Source organism: Scyliorhinus torazame, chromosome 18 (genome assembly GCF_047496885.1).
Source record: "Scyliorhinus torazame isolate Kashiwa2021f chromosome 18, sScyTor2.1, whole genome shotgun sequence".
NCBI classification, from domain to species: Eukaryota; Metazoa; Chordata; class Chondrichthyes; order Carcharhiniformes; family Scyliorhinidae; genus Scyliorhinus; species Scyliorhinus torazame.
In genome coordinates, this window is record NC_092724.1 from 168,612,243 (window position 1) to 168,637,234 (window position 24,992).

At 52.5% G+C, this 24,992-nt stretch overlaps 1 protein-coding gene across 1 annotated transcript in view; it reads left to right on the forward strand.

The window, feature by feature from the left end:
• ankfn1a (ankyrin repeat and fibronectin type III domain containing 1a) overlaps window positions 1-22,005 on the forward strand; it is a 347,506-nt gene extending 325,501 nt beyond the window's left edge. Inside the window, exons 21-23 of the mRNA XM_072483882.1 lie at window positions 9,938-10,104; window positions 15,736-15,949; window positions 20,945-22,005. Coding sequence (XP_072339983.1) covers window positions 9,938-10,104; window positions 15,736-15,949; window positions 20,945-21,717 — 1,154 coding nt within the window. The 3' untranslated portion in view covers window positions 21,718-22,005. The remainder of the gene's footprint in view (window positions 1-9,937; window positions 10,105-15,735; window positions 15,950-20,944) is intronic.
• Window positions 22,006-24,992: the final 2,987 nt, after the last annotated feature.

Genomic DNA, 24,992 nt, shown 5'->3' on the forward strand with positions numbered 1-24,992 from the left:
ACAGGCACTCACACCGAACCATGTCAGTATAACTATACTGAGAGCAGGGACTCACACCGAGCCATGTCAGTGTGACTGTACTGAGAACAGGCACTCACACTGAACCAAGTCAGTATGACTGAGCTGAGAACAGGGACTCACACCGAGCCATGTCAGTATAACTACTGAGAGCAGGGACTCACACTGAGCCATGTCAGTCTGACTGTACTGAGAACAGGCACTCACACTGAACCATGTCAGTATAACTGTACTGAGAACAGGGACTCACACTGAGCCATGTCAGTATAACTGTACTGAGAACAGGGACTTACACTGAACAATGTCAGTATGACTGTACTGAGAACTGGCACTCAGACTGAACAATGTCAGTATGACTGTACTGAGAACAGGCACTCACACCGAACCATGTCAGTATGACTGTACTGAGAACAGGGACTCACACTGAGCCATGTCAGTATAACTGTACTGAGAACAGGCACTCACACCGAACCATGTCAGTATAGCTGTACTGAGAACAGGCACGCACACTGAACCATGTCAGTATGACTGTACTGAGAACAGGCACTCACACTGAACAATGTCAGTCTGACTGTACTGAGAACAGGCACTCACACCGAACCATGTCAGTATGACTGTACTGAGAACAGGCACTCACACTGAACCATGTCAGTATGACTGTACTGAGAACAGGCACTCACACTGAAGCATATCAGTATGACTGTACTAAGAATAGATGCTCACACAGCACAAGCTAGTGGCTTTTCACAGTAACTTCATTAAAGCCTACTTGTGACAATAAGCGAGTATTATTGTCATTATTATTATTCCTCACCTTCCTGTTTTGAGAATGGACTCTTACACTGCACCTGTCAGCCTACTGTACTGAGACCAGAAATTCACAAACCACCTTGAGCACGAGAGGAACCCCCCACGAGAACCTCCAACTAGCGGGACCCTCACAGGGGGAGCCCCCACAGGGACCCCCTAATTAGAGGGACTCCCCACAGGGACCTCCCAACTAAAGGTACCCCACACATAGGCCCCCTATCTTATAGGACCCCCCATAGGGACCCCCTACATAGAGGGACCTCCCACAGACCTGCCCCCTAGAGAAAATACCCCTGTCTGGAGGCTAGAGAGCAGCCCAGACAGGGGCAGTGACAGGAATTACAGTTGTAACACTCACCTGGAAGCACCATGTGTCCACCCCTGAGGGAGAACAGCTGTGACCTGTGTTTAAACCCCTCCAATCCTGTAGCTGCAAGCCTCTCAGTCCTTTCTAATATTGGGCTGTGATCGGCAGCTTCCATAAAACAGCTGCAGCTTTGATTCATTCATCTCCCTTCATGGGTGACTGACTCTAAGCGCTGGTACCCCAATGTTTACAAACATCAACCACATCAAAGAGAGGTAAGTGCATTGCAATCCCTAAGTGCATTATAATTACTCAAGCGTGTGGTCAATGTTTATAAACATTGGGGCTTCGACACTTCCGGTCACTCACCCATGAAGGGAGATGAATGAATCAAGGCCATAGAGGGGTGGAAAGGGGCAAAAATCACAAGGGAAAGGAAGAAAGAGTCTCTCTTTCAGATATTGGCTTTCAGCACACTTTTCTTCACAACAAGCTTGCAGATTAAAGTCTTTGGTTTACAGCTTGTAATGGTCTCTCTGTAGATTAATTCATTCATTCAGGTTCTCTGTAATTTAGAAATGTACTGATGGGCTTTTCTGCAAAGGTAGTTTTCTGTTCAAACCTTTCTTTCAGTTTGTGATTTAAATGCAAGCCTCTATCTTTCCGGAAAACAGGCCCACAGGCCTTCTGGAGAGAGATAACAGATTCTGGACTTTGTCCCACAGCCTGTAATGGTTCCCTGTAAATAGATTCATCCCAGTTCAGAAACACAGACCTTCTGGAGAAAAAAGAAGCGGAGTGGGTAGCAGCACCCTCCTCGGGGCTGCTCGGGTCAAACTGAAACCTCAGCAACTCACTGGGATTATCATAGATTATCATAGAATTTACAGTGCAGAAGGAGGCCATTCGGCCCATCGAGTCTGCACCGGCTCTTGGAAAGAGCACCCTACCCAAGCTCCATACCTCCACCCTATTCCCATAACCCAATAACCCCACCCTACACTAAGGACAATTTTGGACACTATGGGCAATTTAGCATGGCCAATCCACCTAACCCGCACATCTTTGGACTGTGGGAGGAAACCGGAGCACCCGGAGGAAACCCATGCACACACGGGGAGGATGTGCAGACTCCGCACAGACAGTGACCCAAGCCGGAATCGAACCTGGGACCCTGGTGCTGTGAAGCATTTGTGCTATCCACAATGCTACCGTGCTGCCCTAATAGGATCTAATCACCACCTCTTACCAGACAGAGACCAGCCTTTTGGGCCAATTCATTTGGCCACCAGTAATCAGTCAAACTGAGTCCTAACCCATCTCTCTCCCTGGTGCTGAAAAGTCTATAGCTCCAGTTTAAACCAGCACAGACTTCTGGAACCTTCTGCTTGTCTTAAAATACAGGTCCATTAATCATCCATGGATCATAATAAGAACGGCAAAAATAAAAGGAAGGGAAAATAAGGGAATAAACAAGACGGACTCTTCCTATGCCAATGAAGGAGAGCATTCCATATATCTACTTTACAACCTCACTCATCTACCTGTACTGCTACCTTTAGGGACCTGTGAACATACACGCCAAGATCTCTCACATCATCTACCCCTCTCAGTATATTCCCGTTTATTGGGTATTCCCTTTTACTGTTTGACCTCCCTAATGCATGACCTCACACTTCTCAGAGTTGAACTCCACCTGCTACGTCCCTGCCCACTGCACCAACCCACCTGTATCATTGTGGAGCCGATAGCTATCCTCTCACTGCGCCAACCCACCTGTATCATTGTGGAGCCGATAGCCACCCTCTCACTGCACCAACCCACCTGTATCATTGTGGAGCCGATAGCTATCCTCTCACTGCACCAACCCACCTGTATCATTGTGGAGCCGATAGCCACCCTCTCACTGCACCAACCCACCTGTATCATTGTGGAGCCGATAGCCACCCTCTCACTGCACCAACCCACCTGTATCATTGTGGAGCCGATAGCCACCCTCTCACTGCACCAACCCACCTGTATCATTGTGGAGCCGATAGCCACCCTCTCACTGCACCAACCCACCTGTATCATTGTGGAGCTGATAGCTATCCTCTCACTGCACCAACCCACCTGTATCATTGTGGAGCTGATAGCCACCCTCTCACTGCACCAACCCACCTGTATCATTGTGGAGCCGATAGCTATCCTCTCACTGCACCAACCCACCTGTATCATTGTGGAGCCGATAGCTATCCTCTCACTGCACCAACCCACCTGTATCATTGTGGAGCCGATAGCTATCCTCTCACTGCACCAACCCACCTGTATCATTGTGGAGCCGATAGCCACCCTCTCACTGCACCAACCCACCTGTATCATTGTGGAGCTGATAGCTATCCTCTCACTGCACCAACCCACCTGTATCATTGTGGAGCCGATAGCTATCCTCTCACTGCACCAACCCACCTGTATCATTGTGGAGCCGATAGCTATCCTCTCACTGCACCAACCCACCTGTATCATTGTGGAGCCGATAGCTATCCTCTCACTGCACCAACCCACCTGTATCATTGTGGAGCCGATAGCTATCCTCTCACTGCACCAACCCACCTGTATCATTGTGGAGCCGATAGCTATCCTCTCACTGCACCAACCCACCTGTATCATTGTGGAGCCGATAGCTATCCTCTCACTGCACCAACCCACCTGTATCATTGTGGAGCTGATAGCCACCCTCTCACTGCACCAACCCACCTGTATCATTGTGGAGCCGATAGCCACCCTCTCACTGCACCAACCCACCTGTATCATTGTGGAGCCGATAGCTATCCTCTCACTGCACCAACCCACCTGGATCATTGTGGAGCCGATAGCTATCCTCTCACTGCACCAACCCACCTGGATCATTGTGGAGCCGATAGCTATCCTCTCACTGCACCAACCCACCTGTATCATTGTGGAGCCGATAGCCACCCTCTCACTGCACCAACCCACCTGTATCATTGTGGAGCTGATAGCCACCCTCTCACTGCACCAACCCACCTGTATCATTGTGGAGCCGATAGCTATCCTCTCACTGCACCAACCCACCTGTATCATTGTGGAGCTGATAGCCACCCTCTCACTGCACCAACCCACCTGTATCATTGTGGAGCTGATAGCTATCCTCTCACTGCACCAACCCACCTGTATCATTGTGGAGCCGATAGCTATCCTCTCACTGCACCAACCCACCTGTATCATTGTGGAGCTGATAGCCACCCTCTCACTGCACCAACCCACCTGTATCATTGTGGAGCTGATAGCTATCCTCTCACTGCACCAACCCACCTGTATCATTGTGGAGCCGATAGCTATCCTCTCACTGCACCAACCCACCTGTATCATTGTGGAGCTGATAGCCACCCTCTCACTGCACCAACCCACCTGTATCATTGTGGAGCTGATAGCCACCCTCTCACTGCACCAACCCACCTGTATCATTGTGGAGCCGATAGCTATCCTCTCACTGCACCAACCCACCTGTATCATTGTGGAGCTGATAGCTATCCTCTCACTGCATCAACCCACCTGTATCATTGTGGAGCCGATAGCTATCCTCTCACTGCACCAACCCACCTGTATCATTGTGGAGCCGATAGCTATCCTCTCACTGCACCAACCCACCTGTATCATTGTGGAGCTGATAGCTATCTGTCTGTCTCAGCCTTGAACATGCTTAACGCCCCAGCCTCTACAGCTCTCTGCGGTAAAGAATTCCACAGATTCACTCACCTCTAAGAGAAGAAATTCCTCCTCATCTCTGTGTGAAATGGGTGACCCCTCACTCTGAGATTCTGCCTTCTGGTCCCAGACTCTCCCCCAAGGGGAAACATCCTCTCAGCATCGACCCCGTCAAACCACCTGAGAATCCGATCTGCCTCAATAAGGTCGCCTCTCATTCTTCTAAACTCCAATGAGTACAGACCCAAACTACTCAACCTCTCCTCATAAGAAAATCCCTCCATACCCGGATCAACCGAGTCAGCCTTCCCTGGACGGCCTCCAATGCCGGTATATCTTTCCTTAGATACAGGGATTAAAACTGTTCGCAGTATTCCAGCTGTGGTTTATCTAGTGCCTCGGAGAGTTTTAGAAAGACTTCACTATATTTATTTTCCATTTCCTTTGAAATAAAGGCCAACATTCAATTTGCCTTATGGAATGGGGGCGGGATTCTCCGCGAACCGGCGGCTCAGCCACTCTGTCGCCGAGGGGCGGTGTGAACCACTCCGGCATCGGGCCGCCCCGAAGGTGCAGAATCCTCCGCACCTTCAGGGGCTGGGCCGGCGCAGCAGTGTTTGGTGCCGAAGGGCCTCCGCCGGCCGGCACGAGTTGGCGCATGTGCGGGTGTGCCAGCATGTGCGGGTGTGCCAGCGTGTGCGGGAGTGCCAGCGTGTGCGGGAGTGCCAGCGTGTGCGGGAGTGCCAGCGTGTGCGGGAGTGCCCAGCGTGTGCGGGAGCGCCAGCGTGTGCGGGTGTGCCAGCGTGTGCGGGAGTGCCAGCGTGTGCGGGAGTGCCAGCGTGTGCGGGAGTGCCAGCGTGTGCGGGTGTGCCAGCGTGTGCGGGAGTGCCAGCGTGTGCGGGAGTGCGAGCGTGTGCGGGAGTGCCCAGCGTGTGCGGGAGCGCCAGCGTGTGCGGGAGCGCCAGCGGGTGCGGGTGTGCCAGCGTGTGCGGGAGTGCCAGCGTGTGCGGGTGTGCCAGCGTGTGCGGGTGTGCCAGCGTGTGCGGGAGTGCCAGCGTGTGCGGGAGTGCCAGCGTGTGCGGGAGTGCCCAGCGTGTGCGGGAGTGCCAGCGTGTGCGGGAGTGCCAGCGTGTGCGGGTATGCCAGCGTGTGCGGGTATGCCAGCGTGTGCGGGAGTGCCAGCGTGTGGGGGAGTGCCAGCGTGTGCGGGAGTGCCAGCGTGTGCGGGAGTGCCAGCGTGTGCGGGAGTGCCAGCGTGTGCGGGAGTGCCAGCGTGTGCGGGAGTGCCAGCGTGTGCGGGTGTGCCAGCGTGTGCGGGAGTGCCAGCGTGTGCGGATGTGCCAGCGTGTGCTGGCGTCATCCCAGCGCAGCGTGTGCGGGAGCGCCAGCGTGTGCGGGAGTGCCAGCGTGTGTGGGTGTGCCAGCGTGTGGGGGAGTGCCAGCGTGTGTGGGAGTGCCAGCGTGTGCAGGAGTGCCAGCGTGTGCGGGTGTGCCAGCGTGTGCGGGTGTGCCAGCGTGTGCGGGTGTGCCAGCGTGTGGGGGAGTGCCAGCGTGTGTGGGAGTGCCAGCGTGTGTGGGAGTGCCAGCGTGTGCGGGTGTGCCAGCGTGTGCGGGTGTGCCAGGGTGTGCCAGCGTGTGCGGGTGTGCCAGCGTGTGCGGGTGTGCCAGCGTGTGCGGGTATGCCAGCGTGTGCGGGAGTGCCAGCGTGTGCGGGTATGCCAGCGTGTGCGGGAGTGCCAGCGTGTGGGGGAGTGCCAGCGTGTGCGGGTGTGCCAGCGTGTGCGGGTGTGCCAGCGTGTGCGGGTGTGCCAGCGTGTGGGGGAGTGCCAGCGTGTGTGGGAGTGCCAGCGTGTGCGGGTGTGCCAGCGTGTGCGGGTGTGCCAGGGTGTGCCAGCGTGTGCGGGTGTGCCAGCGTGTGCGGGTGTGCCAGCGTGTGCGGGTGTGCCAGCGTGTGGGGGAGTGCCAGCGTGTGGGGGAGTGCCAGCGTGTGTGGGAGTGCCAGCGTGTGCGGGTGTGCCAGCGTGTGCGGGTGTGCCAGGGTGTGCCAGCGTGTGCGGGTGTGCCAGCGTGTGCGGGTGTGCCAGCGTGTGCGGGTATGCCAGCGTGTGCGGGAGTGCCAGCGTGTGCGGGTATGCCAGCGTGTGCGGGAGTGCCAGCGTGTGGGGGAGTGCCAGCGTGTGCGGGTGTGCCAGCGTGTGCGGGTGTGCCAGCGTGTGCGGGTGTGCCAGCGTGTGGGGGAGTGCCAGCGTGTGGGGGAGTGCCAGCGTGTGCGGGTGTGCCAGCGTGTGCGGGAGTGCCAGCGTGTGCGGGTGTGCCAGCGTGTGCGGGAGTGCCAGCGTGTGCGGGAGTGCCAGCGTGTGCGGGTGTGCCAGCGTGTGCGGGTGTGCCAGCGTGTGCTGGCGTCATCCCAGCACATGTGCGGGAGTGCCAACGTGTGCGGGAGTGCCAGCGTGTGCGGGAGTGCCAGCGTGTGCGGGAGTGCCAACGTGTGCGGGAGTGCCAGCGTGTGCGGGTGTGCCAGCGTGTGCGGGTGTGCCAGCGTGTGCTGGCGTCATCCCAGCACATGTGCGGGAGTGCCAACGTGTGCGGGAGTGCCAGCGTTTGCGGGTGTGCCAGCGTGTGCGGGTATGCCAGCGTGTGCGGGAGTGCCAGCGTGTGCGGGTGTGCCAGCGTGTGCGGGAGTGCCAGCGTGTGTGGGTGTGCCAGCGTGTGGGGGAGTGCCAGCGTGTGCGGGAGTGCCAGCGTGTGCGGGTGTGCCAGCGTGTGCGGGAGTGCCAGCGTGTGTGGGTGTGCCAGCGTGTGCGGGAGTGCCAGCGTGTGTGGGAGTGCCAGCGTGTGTGGGAGTGCCAGCGTGTGTGGGAGTGCCAGCGTGTGTGGGAGTGCCAGCGTGTGGGGGAGTGCCAGCGTGTGTGGGTGTGCCAGCGTGTGTGGGTGTGCCAGCGTGTGGGGGAGTGCCAGCGTGTGTGGGTGTGCCAGCGTGTGGGGGAGTGCCAGCGTGTGGGGGAGTGCCAGCGTGTGCGGGAGTGCCAGCGTGTGCGGGAGTGCCAGCGTGTGCGGGTGTGCCAGCGTGTGGGGGAGTGCCAGCGTGTGCGGGAGTGCCAGCGTGTGCGGGTGTGCCAGCGTGTGCGGGAGTGCCAGCGTATGTGGGTGTGCCAGCGTGTGGGGGAGTGCCAGCGTGTGTGGGAGTGCCAGCGTGTGTGGGAGTGCCAGCGTGTGTGGGTGTGCCAGCGTGTGGGGGAGTGCCAGCGTGTGCGGGAGTGCCAGCGTGTGCGGGAGTGCCAGCGTGTGCGGGTGTGCCAGCGTGTGCGGGAGTGCCAGCGTGTGCGGGTGTGCCAGCGTGTGGGGGAGTGCCAGCGTGTGCGGGAGTGCCAGCGTGTGCGGGTGTGCCAGCGTGTGCGGGAGTGCCAGCGTGTGCGGGTGTGCCAGCGTGTGCGGGAGTGCCAGCGTGTGCGGGTGTGCCAGCGTGTGCAGGAGTGCCAGCGTGTGCGGGTGTGCCAGCGTATGCGGGTGTGCCAGCGTGTGCGGGTGTGCCAGCGTGTGGGGGAGTGCCAGCGTGTGGGGGAGTGCCAGCGTGTGTGGGAGTGCCAGCGTGTGCGGGTGTGCCAGCGTGTGCGGGTGTGCCAGGGTGTGCCAGCGTGTGCAGGTGTGCCAGCGTGTGCGGGTGTGCCAGCGTGTGCGGGTATGCCAGCGTGTGCGGGAGTGCCAGCGTGTGCGGGTGTGCCAGCGTGTGCGGGTGTGCCAGCGTGTGGGGGAGTGCCAGCGTGTGCGGGAGTGCCAGCGTGTGCGGGAGTGCCAGCGTGTGCGGGTGTGCCAGCGTGTGCGGGAGTGCCAGTGTGTGCGGGAGTGCCAGCGTGTGCGGGTGTGCCAGCGTGTGCTGGCGTCATCCCAGCACATGTGCGGGAGTGCCAACGTGTGCGGGAGTGCCAGCGTGTGGGGGAGTGCCAGCGTGTGCGGGAGTGCCAACGTGTGCGGGAGTGCCAGCGTGTGCGGGAGTGCCAGCGTGTGCGGGAGTGCCAGCGTGTGCGGGTGTGCCAGCGTGTGCGGGTGTGCCAGCGTGTGCTGGCGTCATCCCAGCACATGTGCGGGAGTGCCAACGTGTGCGGGAGTGCCAGCGTTTGCGGGTGTGCCAGCGTGTGCGGGTATGCCAGCGTGTGCGGGTGTGCCAGCGTGTGCGGGTGTGCCAGCGTGTGCTGGCGTCATCCCAGCACATGTGCGGGAGTGCCAACGTGTGCGGGAGTGCCAGCGTGTGGGGGAGTGCCAGCGTGTGCGGGAGTGCCAACGTGTGCGGGAGTGCCAGCGTGTGCGGGAGTGCCAGTGTGTGCGGGAGTGCCAGCGTGTGCGGGTGTGCCAGCGTGTGCGGGTGTGCCAGCGTGTGCTGGCGTCATCCCAGCACATGTGCGGGAGTGCCAACGTGTGCGGGAGTGCCAGCGTTTGCGGGTGTGCCAGCGTGTGCGGGTGTGCCAGCGTGTGCGGGAGTGCCAGCGTGTGCGGGTGTGCCAGCGTGTGCGGGAGTGCCAGCGTGTGCGGGTGTGCCAGCGTGTGCGGGTGTGCCAGCGTGTGCGGGAGTGCCAGCGTGTGCGGATGTGCCAGCGTGTGCTGGCGTCATCCCAGCGCATGTGCAGTGGGGTTCTTCTCCGCACCGGCCATGGCACAGGCCCGCCGCGGATCGGTGGGCTCGATCGCAGGCCAGGCCACAGTGGGGGCACCCCCCGGGGCCAGATCCCCCCCACGCCCCCCCGAGGACACAGGCCGCCCGTGGAGCCAGGTCCCGCCGGTAAGGACCTGTTGTGACTTACGCCGGCGGGACCCGTCGAAAATGGGCGGCCACTCGGCCCATCGCGGGTCAGAGAATCACCAGGGGTGCCACTGCCAGCGGCCGCCGACCGGCACGCGCGATTCCTGCCCCCACCAAAACCCCGGCACCGGAGAATTCCCCAGCCCGGCGGGGGGTCGGGGAATCCCACCCGTGATGTTTAATTGGATGTTTATTAATGGGGATGTTTGGGGGCGGTGATGATGGGCTGTGAGGACTTTCTACTCTGATACATCATACATTTATTCACCGTCACATTCTGACACATTTCTGTGCTTCCATAGTTCACTTCTGCTGCTACAGGGAACGATTCATGAGCCGGTACTGCCTCGTGTCAACACTACTCGAACTAGACTCACTCATTTCCCAACAGGCATTGAGAGAGGCCATTTCCGATGAGGAACTTCTCTCTGCAAAACAGAGGCACAGGATGGTGTCAGAATCAGTGCAGGTAGGAGCACAGCACATCATATTCCATTTATAATCCACCCCGAACCCCTCGAATAGATTCCAGTCTGTAACTCACTCCCGGGTATCTATTATTCTCTATATAAACCACACTGAACCCCTCGATTAGATTCCAGTCTGTAACTCTCATCCGGGTATCTGTTATTCTACATATAAACCACCCCGAACCCCTCGATTAGATTCCAGTCTGTAACTCACTCCCGGGTATCTGTTATTCTACATATAAACCATACTGAACCCCTCGATTAGATTCCAGTCTGTAACTCACTCCCGGGTATCTGTTATTCTATATATAAACCACCCCGAACCCCTCGATTAGATTCCAGTCTGTAACTCACTCCCGGGTATCTGTTATTCTATATATAAACCACCCCGAACCCCTCGATTAGATTCCAGTCTGTAACTCACTCCTGGGTGTCTGTTATTCTATATATAAACCACACCGAACACCTCGATTAGATTCCAGTCTGTAACTCTCTCCCGGGTATCTGTTATTCTACATATAAACCACCCCGAACCCCTCAATTAGATTCCAGTCTGTAACTCACTCCCGGGTATCTATTATTCTATATATAAACCATCCCGAACCCCTCGATTAGATTCCAGTCTGTAACTCACTCCCGGGTATCTGTTATTCTACATATAAACCATACTGAACCCCTCTATTAGATTCCAGTCTGTAACTCACTCCCGGGTATCTGTTATTCTATATATAAACCACCCCGAACCCCTCGATTAGATTCCAGTCTGTAACTCACTCCCAGGTATCTGTTAGTCTATATATAAACCACCCCGAACCCCTCGATTAGATTCCAGTCTGTAACTCACTCCCGGGCATCTGTTATTCTACATATAAACCATACTGAACCCCTCGATTAGATTCCAGTCTGTAACTCACTCCCGGGTATCTGTTATTCTATATATAAACCACCCCGAACCTCTCGATTAGATTCCAGTCTGTAACTCACTCCCGGTTATCTGTTATTCTATATATAAACCACACTGAGCCCCTCGATTAGATTCCAGTCTGTAACTCTCTCCCGGGTATCTGTTATTCTATATATAAACCTCCCCGAACCCCTCGATTAGATTCCAGTCTGTAACTCTCTCCCGGGTATCTGTTATTCTATATATAAACCTCCCCGAACCCCTCGATTAGATTCCAGTCTGTAACTCACTCCCGGGTATCTGTTATTCTATATAGAAACCACCCCGAACCCCTCGATTAGATTCCAGTCTGTAACTCACTCCCAGGTATCTGTTATTCTATATATAAACCACCCCGAACTCCTCGATTAGATTCCAGTCTGTAACTCACTCCCAGGGATCTGTTATTCTCTATATAATCCACCCTGAACCCCTCGATTAGATTCCAGTCTGTAACTCTCTCCCGGGTGTCTGTTATTCTATATATAAACCACCCAGAACCCCTCGATTAGATTCCAGTCTGTAACTCACTCCCAGGTATCTGTTAGTCTATATATAAACCACCCTGAACCCCTCGATTAGATTCCAGTCTGTATCTCACTCCCGGGTATCTGTTATTCTGTATATAAACCACCCTGAACCCCTCGATTAGATTCCGGTCTGTAACTCATTCCCGGGTATCTGTTATTCTATATATAAACCACCCCGAACCCCTCGATTAGATTCCAGTCTGTAACTCACTCCCGGGTATCTGTTATTCTATATATAAACCGCACTGAGCCCCTCGATTAGATTCCAGTCTGTAACTCACTCCCAGGGATCTGTTATTCTCTATATAATCCACCCTGAACCCCTCGATTAGATTCCAGTCTGTAACTCTCTCCCGGGTGTCTGTTATTCTATATATAAACCACCCAGAACCCCTCGATTAGATTCCAGTCTGTAACTCATTCCCAGGTATCTGTTAGTCTATATATAAACCACCCCGAACCCCTCGATTAGATTCCAGTCTGTAACTCACTCCCGGGTATCTGTTATTCTATATATAAACCACCCCGAACCCCTCGATTAGATTCCGGTCTGTAACTCTCTCCCGGGTGCCTGTTATTCGATATATAAACGTCCCCGAACTCCGCGATTAGATTAGATTCCAGTCTGTAACTCAGTCAAGTATATTTGGTGTGCTTTTCAATCAAGCACCAGAACTCTAATAGTTTTGTGGAACCGGGACCATTCGGAACTGCAAGTTGAGCAAGTTGCAGAATGACTCTACTGATGATTTGGTCACTGAGAACTTTCTGTGAGACACGTTTTGCACCGAGTGGAACATTGTGCCTTCTCCTTATTCTGTGACTGATCTTGGAACATCCCAGTGTGTGAATGTTTGCGGAGATTGGGCTCAGCTTTGAGCAACCCTGTCGTTTAATAGTCCTTTCTGGGTAACACATGGTGAATGCGGATTTTGGTGAGTTTCCAGGAGGCACCCTACCCCAGCAACATTCTGTAAGGAACAGGAAAATACTTTGGAAAGACCACTTCAAGAATAATTACAGCCAAAAGGACTCTCCACTCATTTCCTTTGTTAGGAAATAGGGATAGTTTTAGGCATTTATATTTGTACTGTGAATATTCGGAATGAGGGGCTGGATTCTCTGGTCAGCGACGCCGAAATCGCCTTCGGCGATGTGCTGGATCCAAATTCCCGACAGAATCGATGGCGGCGCCACTTCCGCAATTCTCCACCTCCGCCAAAGCAGCGTACTCACGCCACGTATCCTCCCCACGATGTTCTGCCCCCGACCGGCCGAGTTCCCGACAGCATGGGTCGCGTGTGGTCTCACCCATCGGGAACTCGGCGTGGTGGCTGCGGACTCAGCCCAGTGCCGCCACGGCCGGGGGAGGGCCGATCCGCAGGCAGGGATGGACATATTCGGGGCTGGGGACACTGTGGTGGGGCGGTCCAGGGCATGCGAGCCGGCCGAAGGGAGGGACTATTTCACGGGCCGGCTCCGCGAGCGACATCCGCCATGTTGCACGGCACGGGCACTGCAGGCCGCCGCCGTGCGCATACGCGGCCACGGAACGCCAATTCTCCAGGCCTTAACAGCTAGAGCTGGGTGCTCTACGCTGCCTCCCGACTAGCCCCCAGCAAAACGGGGACTCGGTGGCCGTTTTGCGACAGTTTTTCTTGCCTAACCGTTCCCAGGTCGGTGTGGGGACATGGCCTCCAAATTGGAGAAATCAGCCCATGGTATAGGTTTAAACTTAAATTGTGCTTCTGTAATTGTGCGCTAAAACAGGGTTAAAACTTTAGTCTGGCTATGGCTTTTAGTCTCACTTTAGATTTTGCCTGCATTGTAATTAGGATTTTATAACGTAAAAGCAACTGCAGAGATAAAAAAACTGATCTGTTGTTAAGCAACCAGAATCCCATCACTGAAAAGAAGAAACACTTGAGTGCAGTTGAAACCAGGTAACTGCGAAACAAGAAGTATTTCCACAGAAGCTGCAGAGCAGGCAGTACAATATAGGATGGAGAAAGACAGCTAAACAACAAAAGGTTCCAGAAATCAGGGTATGAAGGAGGAAAATCCAAGGCTGAAGTCAAAGGGACAAAGAACTGGAATCTGAACAAGGTACTGTTCACTGAAGTTAAAGAAAGGGACAGTTAAAGACAGAGCTACAATGTGCCGACCTGGTGAAGTCGGTTAGTGAGAAGCCAAACATCAGTGGCGATCCTAAGTTTGGTGACATCTTAATACAGCCTGTGAAACAGCTATTGGCACGGCTGGTACCTGAGAGATTGTGTGAAACCTTGAGTCCACGTGGAAATCCACTGAAAGGATAGGTTGAAACCCTGGATGTGGATCCTTGCTGAAGGCTTCCAAGAAAAAGCCTTGTATGGGAGATTCCAAAGTGTGTTCTTCAAAATCAGAGTTTGGAAATCCTTGTGTGAAAGCCAGAGTTGCAGTTAGACCAGTTGACTCAGTGTGAGAGAATCTGGGGGAATATGATGGGAAATCCACATAATTAGTTTTGGGTAGCGTCAGTCACTTGGTTTCAGAGTGTGAGGTGTCTGACCACATTTCACCTATTGGTTTGCATGAGCTGTGTACTTACTGAAAACATTAGAGTATAAGACAAAGTTTATAACTTGTGTTATCCTTACGAATCATCATATATACTCTGGAATTGGAGTACTTTGAATCACTGATTCCACAGAATGTCACAGGTTCAGCTCGAGGTGCCTGTAAGATGAGCTGTGTGCCAATTAGAGCAGAATGTTTGAGTCCCTGCCCACGATCGTATGAGGAGCAGTTGTGGGGCAATCTGACAGAGGGTGGGTCATTGATAGAGTTATTGCTGGGGCCGCTTGCTGTGAAGACCACTATAGGAGCCACCCTGGCTGCTGACCCAGTGTGTCCCTGTCTTCCTTTAGAACACTGCATCATACAGTGTATGCGACAGGAGACTGCGGTACAGGTGAGTATTCGGTGTAAGTGATTGTATGACACAGGTGGCTGATTAGCACTGGTGACTGTGTGATACAAGTGACTGCTGTACAAATGACTGTTCAGTAGAGGTGAGTGTGTGGTACAGATGAGTGGGTGGTGCACATGAGTGTGTAGTGCAGGTAAGTGTATGGTTTATAAGCGAGAGTATGGGACAGCTGAATGTGTGGTACCAGTGAGTGTGCGGTACAGGTGAATTTATGGTACGAGTGAGTGTGTGTGGTACAACTGAGTATGCGGTACAGGCAATTGTGCAGTACAGGTGAGTGTGTGGTACCAGTGAGTGTGCGGTACAGGTGAGTGTGCGGTACAGGTGAATTTATGGTACGAGTGAGTGTGTGTGGTACAACTGAGTATGCGGTACAGGCAATTGTGCAGTACAGGTGAGTGTGTGGTACAGGTGAATAGGTGGCACAGGTGAGTGTGTGGTACAGGTGAGTGTGTGGTACAGGTAAGTACACAGTCCAGGTGAATGTGAGGTACAGTTGAGTGTGCATTGAAGCTGATTGTGTGGTGCAGGCGAGTGTGCTGTAAGGGCGACTGCTGTGCAGGCAAGTGTTCAGTGCAGTTGTGTGTGCAGTACAGGAGAGTGTGCAGTACAGGTGAGTATGTGGTACAGGTGAGTGCGTGGTACAGGTGAGTGTGTGGTACAGGTGACTGTTGCTCATGGAAGTGTGCATTCAGGCAACTGTGCAGTGTAGCTGTGTATGCAGCACAGGGGAGTGCTGTGCAGTGCAGTTTTGTGTGGTGCAGGCAAGTGTGTGGTAAAGCTGAGTGTGTGGTACAGGCGAGTGTGTGGTACAGGCGAGTGTGTGGTACAGGCGAGTGTGTGGTACAGGCGAGTGTGTGGTACAAGTGAGTTTGTGGTACAGGCGAGTGTGTGGTACAGGCGAGTGTGTGGTACAGACGCGTGTGTGGTACAGGCGCGTGTGTGGTACAGGCGAGTGTGTGGTACAGGCGAGTGTGTGGTACAGGCGAGTGTGTGGTACAGGCGAGTGTGTGGTACAGGCGAGTGTGTGGTTCAGGCGAGTGTGTGGTACAGGCGAGTGTGTGGTACAGGCGAGTGTGTGGTACAGGTGAGTGTGTGGTACAGGCGAGTGTGTGGTACAGGCGAGTGTGTGGTACAGGCGAGCTTGCAGGTCTCTGTATTACGTTTCCTATTCTTTCTTCTGCAGCAGCTGGATATAATTTGGAGAGAGACCAGGTGGATTATGGATGTATTGCAATATGCCCGCTATAAACATCCCTCCAGGGGCCTCCCAATCACATGGTTCATCAGTTCCTGTGCGGAATCTCCTCAGGGGAAGAATGATTCCACTTCGTCCCACATGGATTACCTGCCTTCCCCGTTACCCTCACCACAAAATCCACGGAGAAGTGCCGTAAGCGGTGAGGAAAATGGAAATCATTTACCTACCTAATCGTCTCATGGGGAAAGGGTATTGATTGCAAAATCAATGACTCACTACGGCACAGTGAAGATCATTGAGGCCATTACAGCTCCCCCAGATTTAACTCTTCAACTTGGATCTTCGATTCCAATCCCATTCCCACCGCGCTTTCCCAAATCCTTAAAAAATTTTGTTTTTAATCCTTACCCAGTTCCCTTTTAATTGGTGTTCTGCCCTCTTCCTAATAATGTTCTAATACCACCCCCCCCCACCCCCCCCACCCCCTGCCGTGTGAAAACATAACTTCACATTCCCCGCACACTCTGCCAGTGGATGTTTATTATCACTGATTCACCAAACCCCGAGGACAATCTCTATTCAACCTCTCAATGTGATTCTGTGTCCTGAAATGCTCCATTTGATGCTCAATAACCTTCCTTATTTGACAAGAAATATATAATTTTAGAAACATTCCTTTCTAAATTTAATGTGCTGGGCAGGATACACCCTCTCTAATCAACTCAAGCTGCACAAATCCAACATCAGTATCCAGCTGCATAAAGCTCAGAATCAAAGCAAAATTCTACAGTTGCTGAAAACCTGAAACAAAAAGAGAAAGTGTTGGATAAACTCAGCAGGTCCGGCAGAGTCTGTGGAGAGAGAAACCGAGGTAGCGTTTCGAGTCCTCATGACTCTTCTTCAGAGCTGAAGAGGAATAGAAATGGAACAGATTTTATAATCTGGAGAGAGGGTGGAGATAGGTCAGAACTAAGGAAAGATTGACCAAGATGTCACGACACAAGACAAAAGGAGTGTTAACGGTGGCATTAAGGACTAAAGAAGGTGCTGAAAGTAGCATAAGGTTAAGAAAACAGGAGAAAAAAGCTCAGTGCTCAGTGAAAGCAACACTGAAGAACAAGTGACAGCTGGCACAGTGGGGGAGAGGATTTGCATTGATAATAATCTTTATTATTGTCACAAGTAGGCTTACATTAACACTGCAATGAAGTTACTGTGAAAAGCCCCTAGTCGCCAGATTCCGGCACCTGTTCGAGTACACTGAGGGAGAATTCAGGATGTCCAATTCACCTAACCTGCACATCTTTGGACTGTGGGAGGAAACCAGAGCACCCGGAGGAAACCCACGCACACACGGGGAGAACGTGCAGACTCCGCACAGACAGTGACCCAAGCCGGGAATCAAACCTGGGACCCTGGAGCTGTGAAGCAACAGTGCTAACCACTGTGTTACTGTGCTGCCCACGGGACAAACAAATAAAACAAAAAAGGGGTCCAGATGGAGGTCAAGGTTCAGAGTCTAAAGCTATTGAGGTCAATGTTGAGTCCAGAACGCTGTAACAGACCAGGAACGTAAAACCAGAACCAGAATAGGGTCCCCCCTGTCCTCACCTTTCACCCCAGCAGCCTCCACATTCAAAGGGTCATCATCCGCCATTTCTGTCAACTCCAGCATGATGCCACCACCAAACACAGCTCCCCTCACTTCCCGGGTCAGCAATCCGCAGGGACCACTCCGTCCGTGAGCCCCTCCGTCCGTGACCCCCTCCGTCCGTGACCCCCTCCGTCCGTGACCCCCTCCGTCCGTGACCACTCCGTCCGTGAGCCCCTCCGTCCGTGACCCCCTCCGTCCGTGACCCCCTCCGTCCGTGACCCCCTCCGTCCGTGACCACTCCGTCCGTGACCACTCCGTCCGTGACCCCTCCGTCCGTGACCCCTCCGTCCGTGACCACTCCGTCCGTGACCCCTCCGTCCGTGACCACTCTGCCCGTGACCACTCCGTCCGTGACCACTCCGGCCGTGACCACTCCGGCCGTGACCACTCCGCCCGTGACCACTCCGTCCGTGACCACTCCGTCCGTGACCACTCCGTCCGTTACCCCTCCGTCCGTGACCACTCTGTCCGTGACCCCTCCGTCCGTGACCCCTTCGCCTGTGACCCCTCCATCCGTGACCCCTTCGCCTGTGACCCCTCCATCCGTGGCCTCTCCGTCCGCGGCCTCTCCGTCCGTGACCCCTCCGTCCGTGACCCCTCCGTCCGTGACCCCTTCGCCTGTGACCCCTCCATCCGTGGCCTCTCCGTCCGTGACCACTCCGTCCGTGACCCCTCTGTCCGTGACCCCTCCGTCCGTGACCCTTCCGTCCGTGACCCCTACATCCGTGACCTCTCCGTCCGTGACCCCTCCGTCCGTGACCACTCCGTGGGTTTTAATCCAGTGAGTGTTAATCCAGTGGGTTTTAATCCAGTGAGTGTTAATCCAGTGGGTTTTAATCCAGTGGGTGTTAATCCAGTGAGTGTTAATCCAGTGGGTGGTAATTCAGTGAGTGTTAATCCAGTGAGTGTTAATCCCAGTGAGTGTTAATCCAGTGAGTGTCAATCCAATGGGTTATAATCCAGTGAGTGTCAATCCAGTGGGTGATAATCTAGTGAGTGTTAATCCAGTGGGTGATAATCCAGTGAGTGTTAATCCAGTGAGTGTTAATCCAGTGGGTTCTAATCCAGTGGGTGTTAATCCAGTGAGTGTTAATCCAGTGGGTGATAATCCAGTGGGTGATAATCCAGTGAGTGTTAATCCAGTGAGTGTTAATCCAGTGGGTGATAATCTAGTGAGTGTCAATCCAGTGGGTGAGAATCCAGTGGGTGATAATCCAGTGAGTGTTAATCCAGTGGGTGATAATCCAGTGAGTGTTAATCTAGTGAGTGTTAATCCAGTGGGTTCTAATCCAGTGGGTGTTAATCCAGTGAGTGTTAATCCAGTGGGTGATAATCTAGTGAGTGTCAATCCAGTGGGTGAGAATCCAGTGGGTGATAATCCAGTGAGTGTTAATCCAGTGGGTGATAATCCAGTGAGTGTTAATCCAGTGAGTGTTAATCCAGTGGGTTCTAATCCAGTGGGTGTTAATCCAGTGAGTGTTAATCCAGTGGGTGATAATCCAGTGGGTGATAATCCAGTGAGTGTTAATCCAGTGAGTGTTAATCCAGTGGGTGATAATCCAGTGAGTGTTAATCCAGTGAGTGTTAATCCAGTGGGTGATAATCCAATGGGTGTTAATCCAGTGTCAATCCAGTGGGTGATAATCCAGTGAGTGTTAATCCAGTGAGTGTTGATCCAGTGGGTTCTTATCCAGTGAGTGTTAATCCAGTGAGTGATAATCAAATGAGTGTTAATCCAGTGAGTGATAATCCAGTGGGCTCTAATCCAGTGAGTGTTAATCCAGTGAGTGTTAATCCAGTGGGTTCTAATCCAGTGAATGTTAATCCAGTGGGTGATAATCCAGTGAGTGTTAATCCAGTGAGTGTTAATCCAGTGGGTTCTAATCAAGTGAGTGTTAATCCAGTGGGTGTTAATCCAGTGGGTGTTAATCCAGTGGGTGTTAATCCATTGGGTGTTAAACCAGTGGGCGTTAATCCAGTGAGTGTTAATCCAGTGGGTGATAATCCAGTGGGTGATACTCCAGTGGGTGATAATCCAGTGAGTGCTAATCCAGTGGGTGTTAATCCAGTGGATGTTAATCCAGTGAGTGTTAATCCAGTGAGTGTTAATCCAGTGGGTTCTAATCAAGTGAGTGTTAATCCAGTGGGTGTTAATCCAGTGGGTGTTAATCCAGTGGGTTCTAATCCAGTGAGTGTTAATCCAGTGGGTTCTAATCCAGTGAGTGTTAATCCAGTGGGTGTTAATCCAGTGGGTTCTAATCCAGTGGGTGTTAATCCAGTGGGTGATAACCCAGTGAGTGTTAATCCAGTGAGTGTTAATCCAGTGGGTTCTAATCCAGTGAGTGTTAATCTAGTGAGTGCTAATCCAGTGGGTTCTAATCCAGTGAGTGTTAATCCAGTGGGTGTTAATCCAGTGGGTGTTAATCCAGTGGGTGTTAATCCAGTGGGTTCTAATCCAGTGGGTGTTAATCCAGTGGGTGTTAATCCAGTGGGTTCTAATCCAGTGAGTGTTAATCCAGTGGGTTCTAATCCAGTGGGTGTTAATCCAGTGAGTGTTAATCCAGTGGGTGTTAATCCAGTGGGTGTTAATCCAGTGGGTTCTAATCCAGTGAGTGTTAATCCAGTGGGTTCTAATCCAGTGGGTGTTAATCCAGTGAGTGTTAATCCAGTGGGTTCTAATCCTGTGGGTGTTAATCCAGTGGGTCTAATCCAGTGGGTGTTAATCCAGTGGGTGATAATCCAGTGAGTGATAATCCAGTGAGTGTTAATCCAGTGAGTGTTAATCCAGTGGTTTCTAATCCAGTGAGTGTTAATCTAGTGAGTGTTAATCCAGTGGGTTCTAATCCAATGAGTGTTAATCCAGTGAGTGTTAATCCAGTGGGTGTTAATCCAGTGAGTGTTAATCCAGTGGGTAATAATCCATTGAGTGTCAATCCAATGGGTGTTAATCCAGTGGGTGTTAATCCAGTGAGTGTTAATCCAGTGGGTGCTAATCCAGTGGGTGTTACTCCAGTGGGTGTTAATCCAGTGGGTGTTAATCCAATGGGTTCTAATCCAGTGAGTGTTAATCCAGTGGGTTCTAATCCAGTGGGTGTTAATCCAGTGAGTGTTAATCCAGTGGGTTCTAATCCAATGAGTGTTAATCCAGTGAGTGTTAATCCAGTGGGTGTTAATCCAGTGAGTGTTAATCCAGTGGGTAATAATCCATTGAGTGTCAATCCAATGGGTGTTAATCCAGTGGGTGTTAATCCAGTGAGTGTTAATCCAGTGGATTCTAATCCAGTGGGTGTTAATCCAGTGGGTGTTAATCCAGTGGGTGTTAATCCAATGGGTTCTAATCCAGTGAGTGTTAATCCAGTGGGTTCTAATCCAGTGGGTGTTAATCCAGTGAGTGTTAATCCAGTGGGTTCTAATCCAGTGGGTGTTAATCCAGTGGGTTCTAATCCAGTGGGTGTTAATCCAGTGAGTGTCAATCCAGTGGCTGTTACTCCAATGGGTGCCCTGACGAATTTGCTTTAAGTTTTCCCATGTCTCTTGCAGATTCCCAGTTTTGCTCGGATGATGAATGCTGCTCTGAGGTTTTCCTCCCCACTGACAGTGACTATGATTCCAGTGAAGCACTGAGCCCCACAGACATGGATCTACTCTACTGTCCAACCCCTGGGTTTCAGCAGCAGATTGGGTCTGGTTTGAGTGGCAGTGCCCCAGATGTTCTCCAAGAGCACGAACTGCAGGTGAAGGAGTGCCAGCAATCAACCAACTTCCGCGGAGCGAGTGAGTCGGCTGCAGAGAGCAGCGGGAACCTGACGGTGGGGGCAATAAGCAAGAATATCGTAGGGAAAACAAGTGACTCAACAAACACCCCTTTCTTGAATAAGAAAGGATCAGTCCAATCCAAAGCACCCCGGTATCAGAAATATCGCCACCTTAACCAGAATCGGAGGCTGTGTTTCCACCGAGAGACCCAATCACTGAGCCTCTCCGAGGGGGTCTACACACATGTTCATCAGGCAGAGCAGACACTAGAGGCCAATGCTCCCACCAAGATCACAACCTTCTCAAAATTGCCATGTTCCTCCAGAGAGCTGAGCTTTGCCAGGAACACCAGAGTTGGGAATCTGACAAGTGTTGGAAAGGTCATTCTGGACCTGTGCCAGCAGGGCAGCTCCCAGGAAGAGTCTGGCTCCTGGTCAGTGAGTGTCTGTGGGTCACGGTCCTCAGCCGATGAAGCTGAGGCCCCCAGAGGCAGAGCTCTGGAGACTGACTGTGACGGGCTGGGGGAGAGTCCAACCTCTGACAGCAGTGTTCTATAGAGAGTTACTGCAGAGTAAATAACAAAAGGCACTTTTCCCAATGTGGTACTGATAGTCCCAGATCAGCTGATCTCAGTGTGGAAAGTTGTAGAATTGGCCTCAGAGCATTGGGTTGATGATGGCAGGGGAGGGATAGCAAATGTGGCTGAGAGATTGGGGACAGTCAGTCAGACTGTGTCCCCACCTCCTGATTGCTTGTGTGTGGACATTGGATGGGAACAGGATGTGCCACAACTGTAATCCCTCCACAGTCAAATAGCCTCTAGGCACTCAGAACCGGGCTCACAGTATGGGGGCGGGAAAGCGGGAGGTGGGGTTATGCTGGGATGTGGGGGGGGGGGGGGGTGGTGAGTGAAATAAATAACACATCACATCCATCCTGAACTGCCTATTCCACCAATCCCGTCTCCAGCATTTTCCTCTTTCACTTGCTCTCCTCTTCTCTATCCACAATCTATTTTTCTACAAAGTGTTTGCAGGTAGTATTTTTATTTAAGGCCATGGATTTGAGGTGCAGAATCTACCTGGGGTTTGAGAAATTGCAAGTTATTGAAAGGCCTGTGTGGGTGAATGGGATGAAGGATGAGGACTGAGATTCCAATCAGTTAATTTACCTTTAATTCAGCAGAAATAGGTTTGAGAATAAATACAGTGTGTGATTAGGGAGAATGATAACTTGGCTTATTGCTTGTCCCAATCGAGTGATACAGCACGGAGCTAGCCGTGTGTCAGAGCTACTGAATTAGTCCCATGCCCCAGGTTGCCCCCTGGACCCTGCATATTTCACCTTTTGAAATATTTATCCAATTCTCTTTTGTAAGTTGTTATTGAATCTGATTCCGCCGCCGTTTCAGACAGCACCTTCCAGATCACAACAACTCGCTGTGTGAGAACCACCCTCCACATCGCACCTTCTGCTACTTTGGTTAATTACCAGTTTGGTTAATCTGTGACCCTCTGGTCACTGACCTCCTGGCCACTGGGAGCACCTTCTGCCTATTTCCTCTGTCAAAATCGTTCAAGGCTTCAAGTGCTTTGAACTCATCTCCCCTGAACCTTTTGTGAGCAACAATGATGACAGCTCTCTCCATCCACCCTCTCCCAGTTTGACAAAGTGATTGGGAAACTTTGAGAAACCTCTTGGTTTGGGCATTTCAAATCAATGTTTGGTGTTGAATTATTTGCACTAATGAAAGATGATGGTTGAGTAAAGCGATGGCATGTTTGGGAAATCTGAACTATTCAGATACTTGATGAAAATACGATCTGAACAGTTTGCAGACTGGAGTGGACAGAGAGACTCGCAGCCAACATTTGTAAAAGATGTAAAAATCAAGACGTTATTTTTGCTGGCACTTCCAGCCTGTTTAAACCTGCAAAGTGTCTGTTTTTGCAACGTTTATGCTGTAAAGGGACAATATTAGTGTCAGTATTCCTTATGTGTGCATTTCTGTAATGACATGCTGTATTCCGATGGGAATATATCGCAACCCTCAAATTCTGTGATTCAAGTCTATCAATTTTAACCAACCTCTTTTAAATCCTTGTCTGATCATGTGTCCCATTTAATCCCTGTCTCGCTGACTGCTTCGACATTGCAGATTTTGTTTTAAACGACAGTGTTGTGTTACTTCGAGTAACATAAGATGCTACTTGGTGTCGGCTCTGCTGGAAGATGCTCCAGACTCGGAGATAAGTTCAACGTATTTATTGAGCGATTAACAATGCTCCTAAATGAGTTCGACACTCTACTAATCTGCCTCTAGTAACTCAGTCTACTCTGCCAACTATACAAGCTTGCGCTAGACCACGTGCTAGGATGTGATGTTGCTGTTAATCAACCCTGTCTTGCTCTCTAGGTTTCTGCCAGTGGAAGAGGCAGAGCCTGTGTGCTTTGTCCTTTTTATAATGGTTGTGTAGTGCCCCCTTGTGGTAATGCCACCTCTGGGTGTCCTGATTAACCTTTGGTTGTGTCCTGTTCTGATGACCCATTGGTTGCGTGTCTGCATGTCATGACAAACAGATTTTTGAAACCCCCCTCCACAGCAAGCTGCAATTTGAACTGGCTCAGACACACCCCTTGATCAGTTTGCTAAGTGGTAGGTTCTGTGATGTCATTTTGATGGACTTGGCTAGCAGCTAATCAGCTCTTTTGAAATCTGGGTCTTTGATGGGCTCTCGGTTCTTATTGGTGGCCTGGTTCCGGAATGTTCTGAAAACATAGGCAGGCTCCATTTTTGCAGGGTTAAGTTTCAGTTCTGCTTCGATCTCGAGAGCAGGTTTAAAACACTCTCTCTATCCAACCAGGCCTGTGAGACCTAGCATGCAGCAAGCAGCAGGTCTGGACTCTCTCTGTCAGTTAAAGCTGCCGATTAAAGGACCTTTGTTCAGGCCGAGAAACTGGACACAAATTGAGGGTCGGGATGGGTGGTCGGGATTGCTGTTGGTGTGTTACATTTTGAGGGGGGGTCCGAGGAAGCATAGAGAGATACCTGGAGGCCAACGATAACGGGGAGGTCCGAGTGGGGCTGGTATGGGAGGCGCTGAAGGCGGTGGTTAGGGGAGAGCTGATCTTCATTAGGGCCCACAAGGAGAGGAGAGAGCAGAAGGAGAGGGAGAGGCTGGTGGGGGAGATGGTGAGGGTAGACAGGAAGTACGCGCAGGTGCCTGAGGAGGGACTGTTGAGGGAGAGGCGTAGCCTCCAGGCCGAATCCGACCTGGTGACCACCAGGAAGGCGGAGGTGCAGTGGAGGAAGGCCCAGGGGGCAATTTACGAGTATGGGGAAAAGGCAAGCAGGATGCTGGCGCATCAGCTTCGGAAACGGGAAGCAGCTAGGGAGATCGGGGAGTTAAGGATAGGGGAGGGGGTGTGGTGCGAAGTGGGGTTGGCATCAATGGGGTCTTCAGGGACTTTTATGAGGAACTGTATCGGTCCGAGGGAGGAGGGAGGAATGGGCCGCTTTTTGGACCAATTGAGGTTGCCGAAGGTGGAGGAGGGACTGGTGGCGGGATTGGGGGCCCCAATTGGGCTGGAGGAGCTGGCCAAAGGGATAGGGAGCATGCAGGCGGGGAAGGCACTGGGGCCGGACGGTTTCCCAGTCGAATTCTACAAGAAATATGTGGACCTGTTGGGCCCGTTGCCAGTGAGGACCTTCAATGAGGCAAGGGAGGGGGGGGCTTTGCCCCCGACGATGTCCCGGGCACTGATCTCCTTGATCCTGAAGCGGGACAAGGATCCCCTGCAGTGTGGGTCTTACAGGCCGATTTCGTTGTTA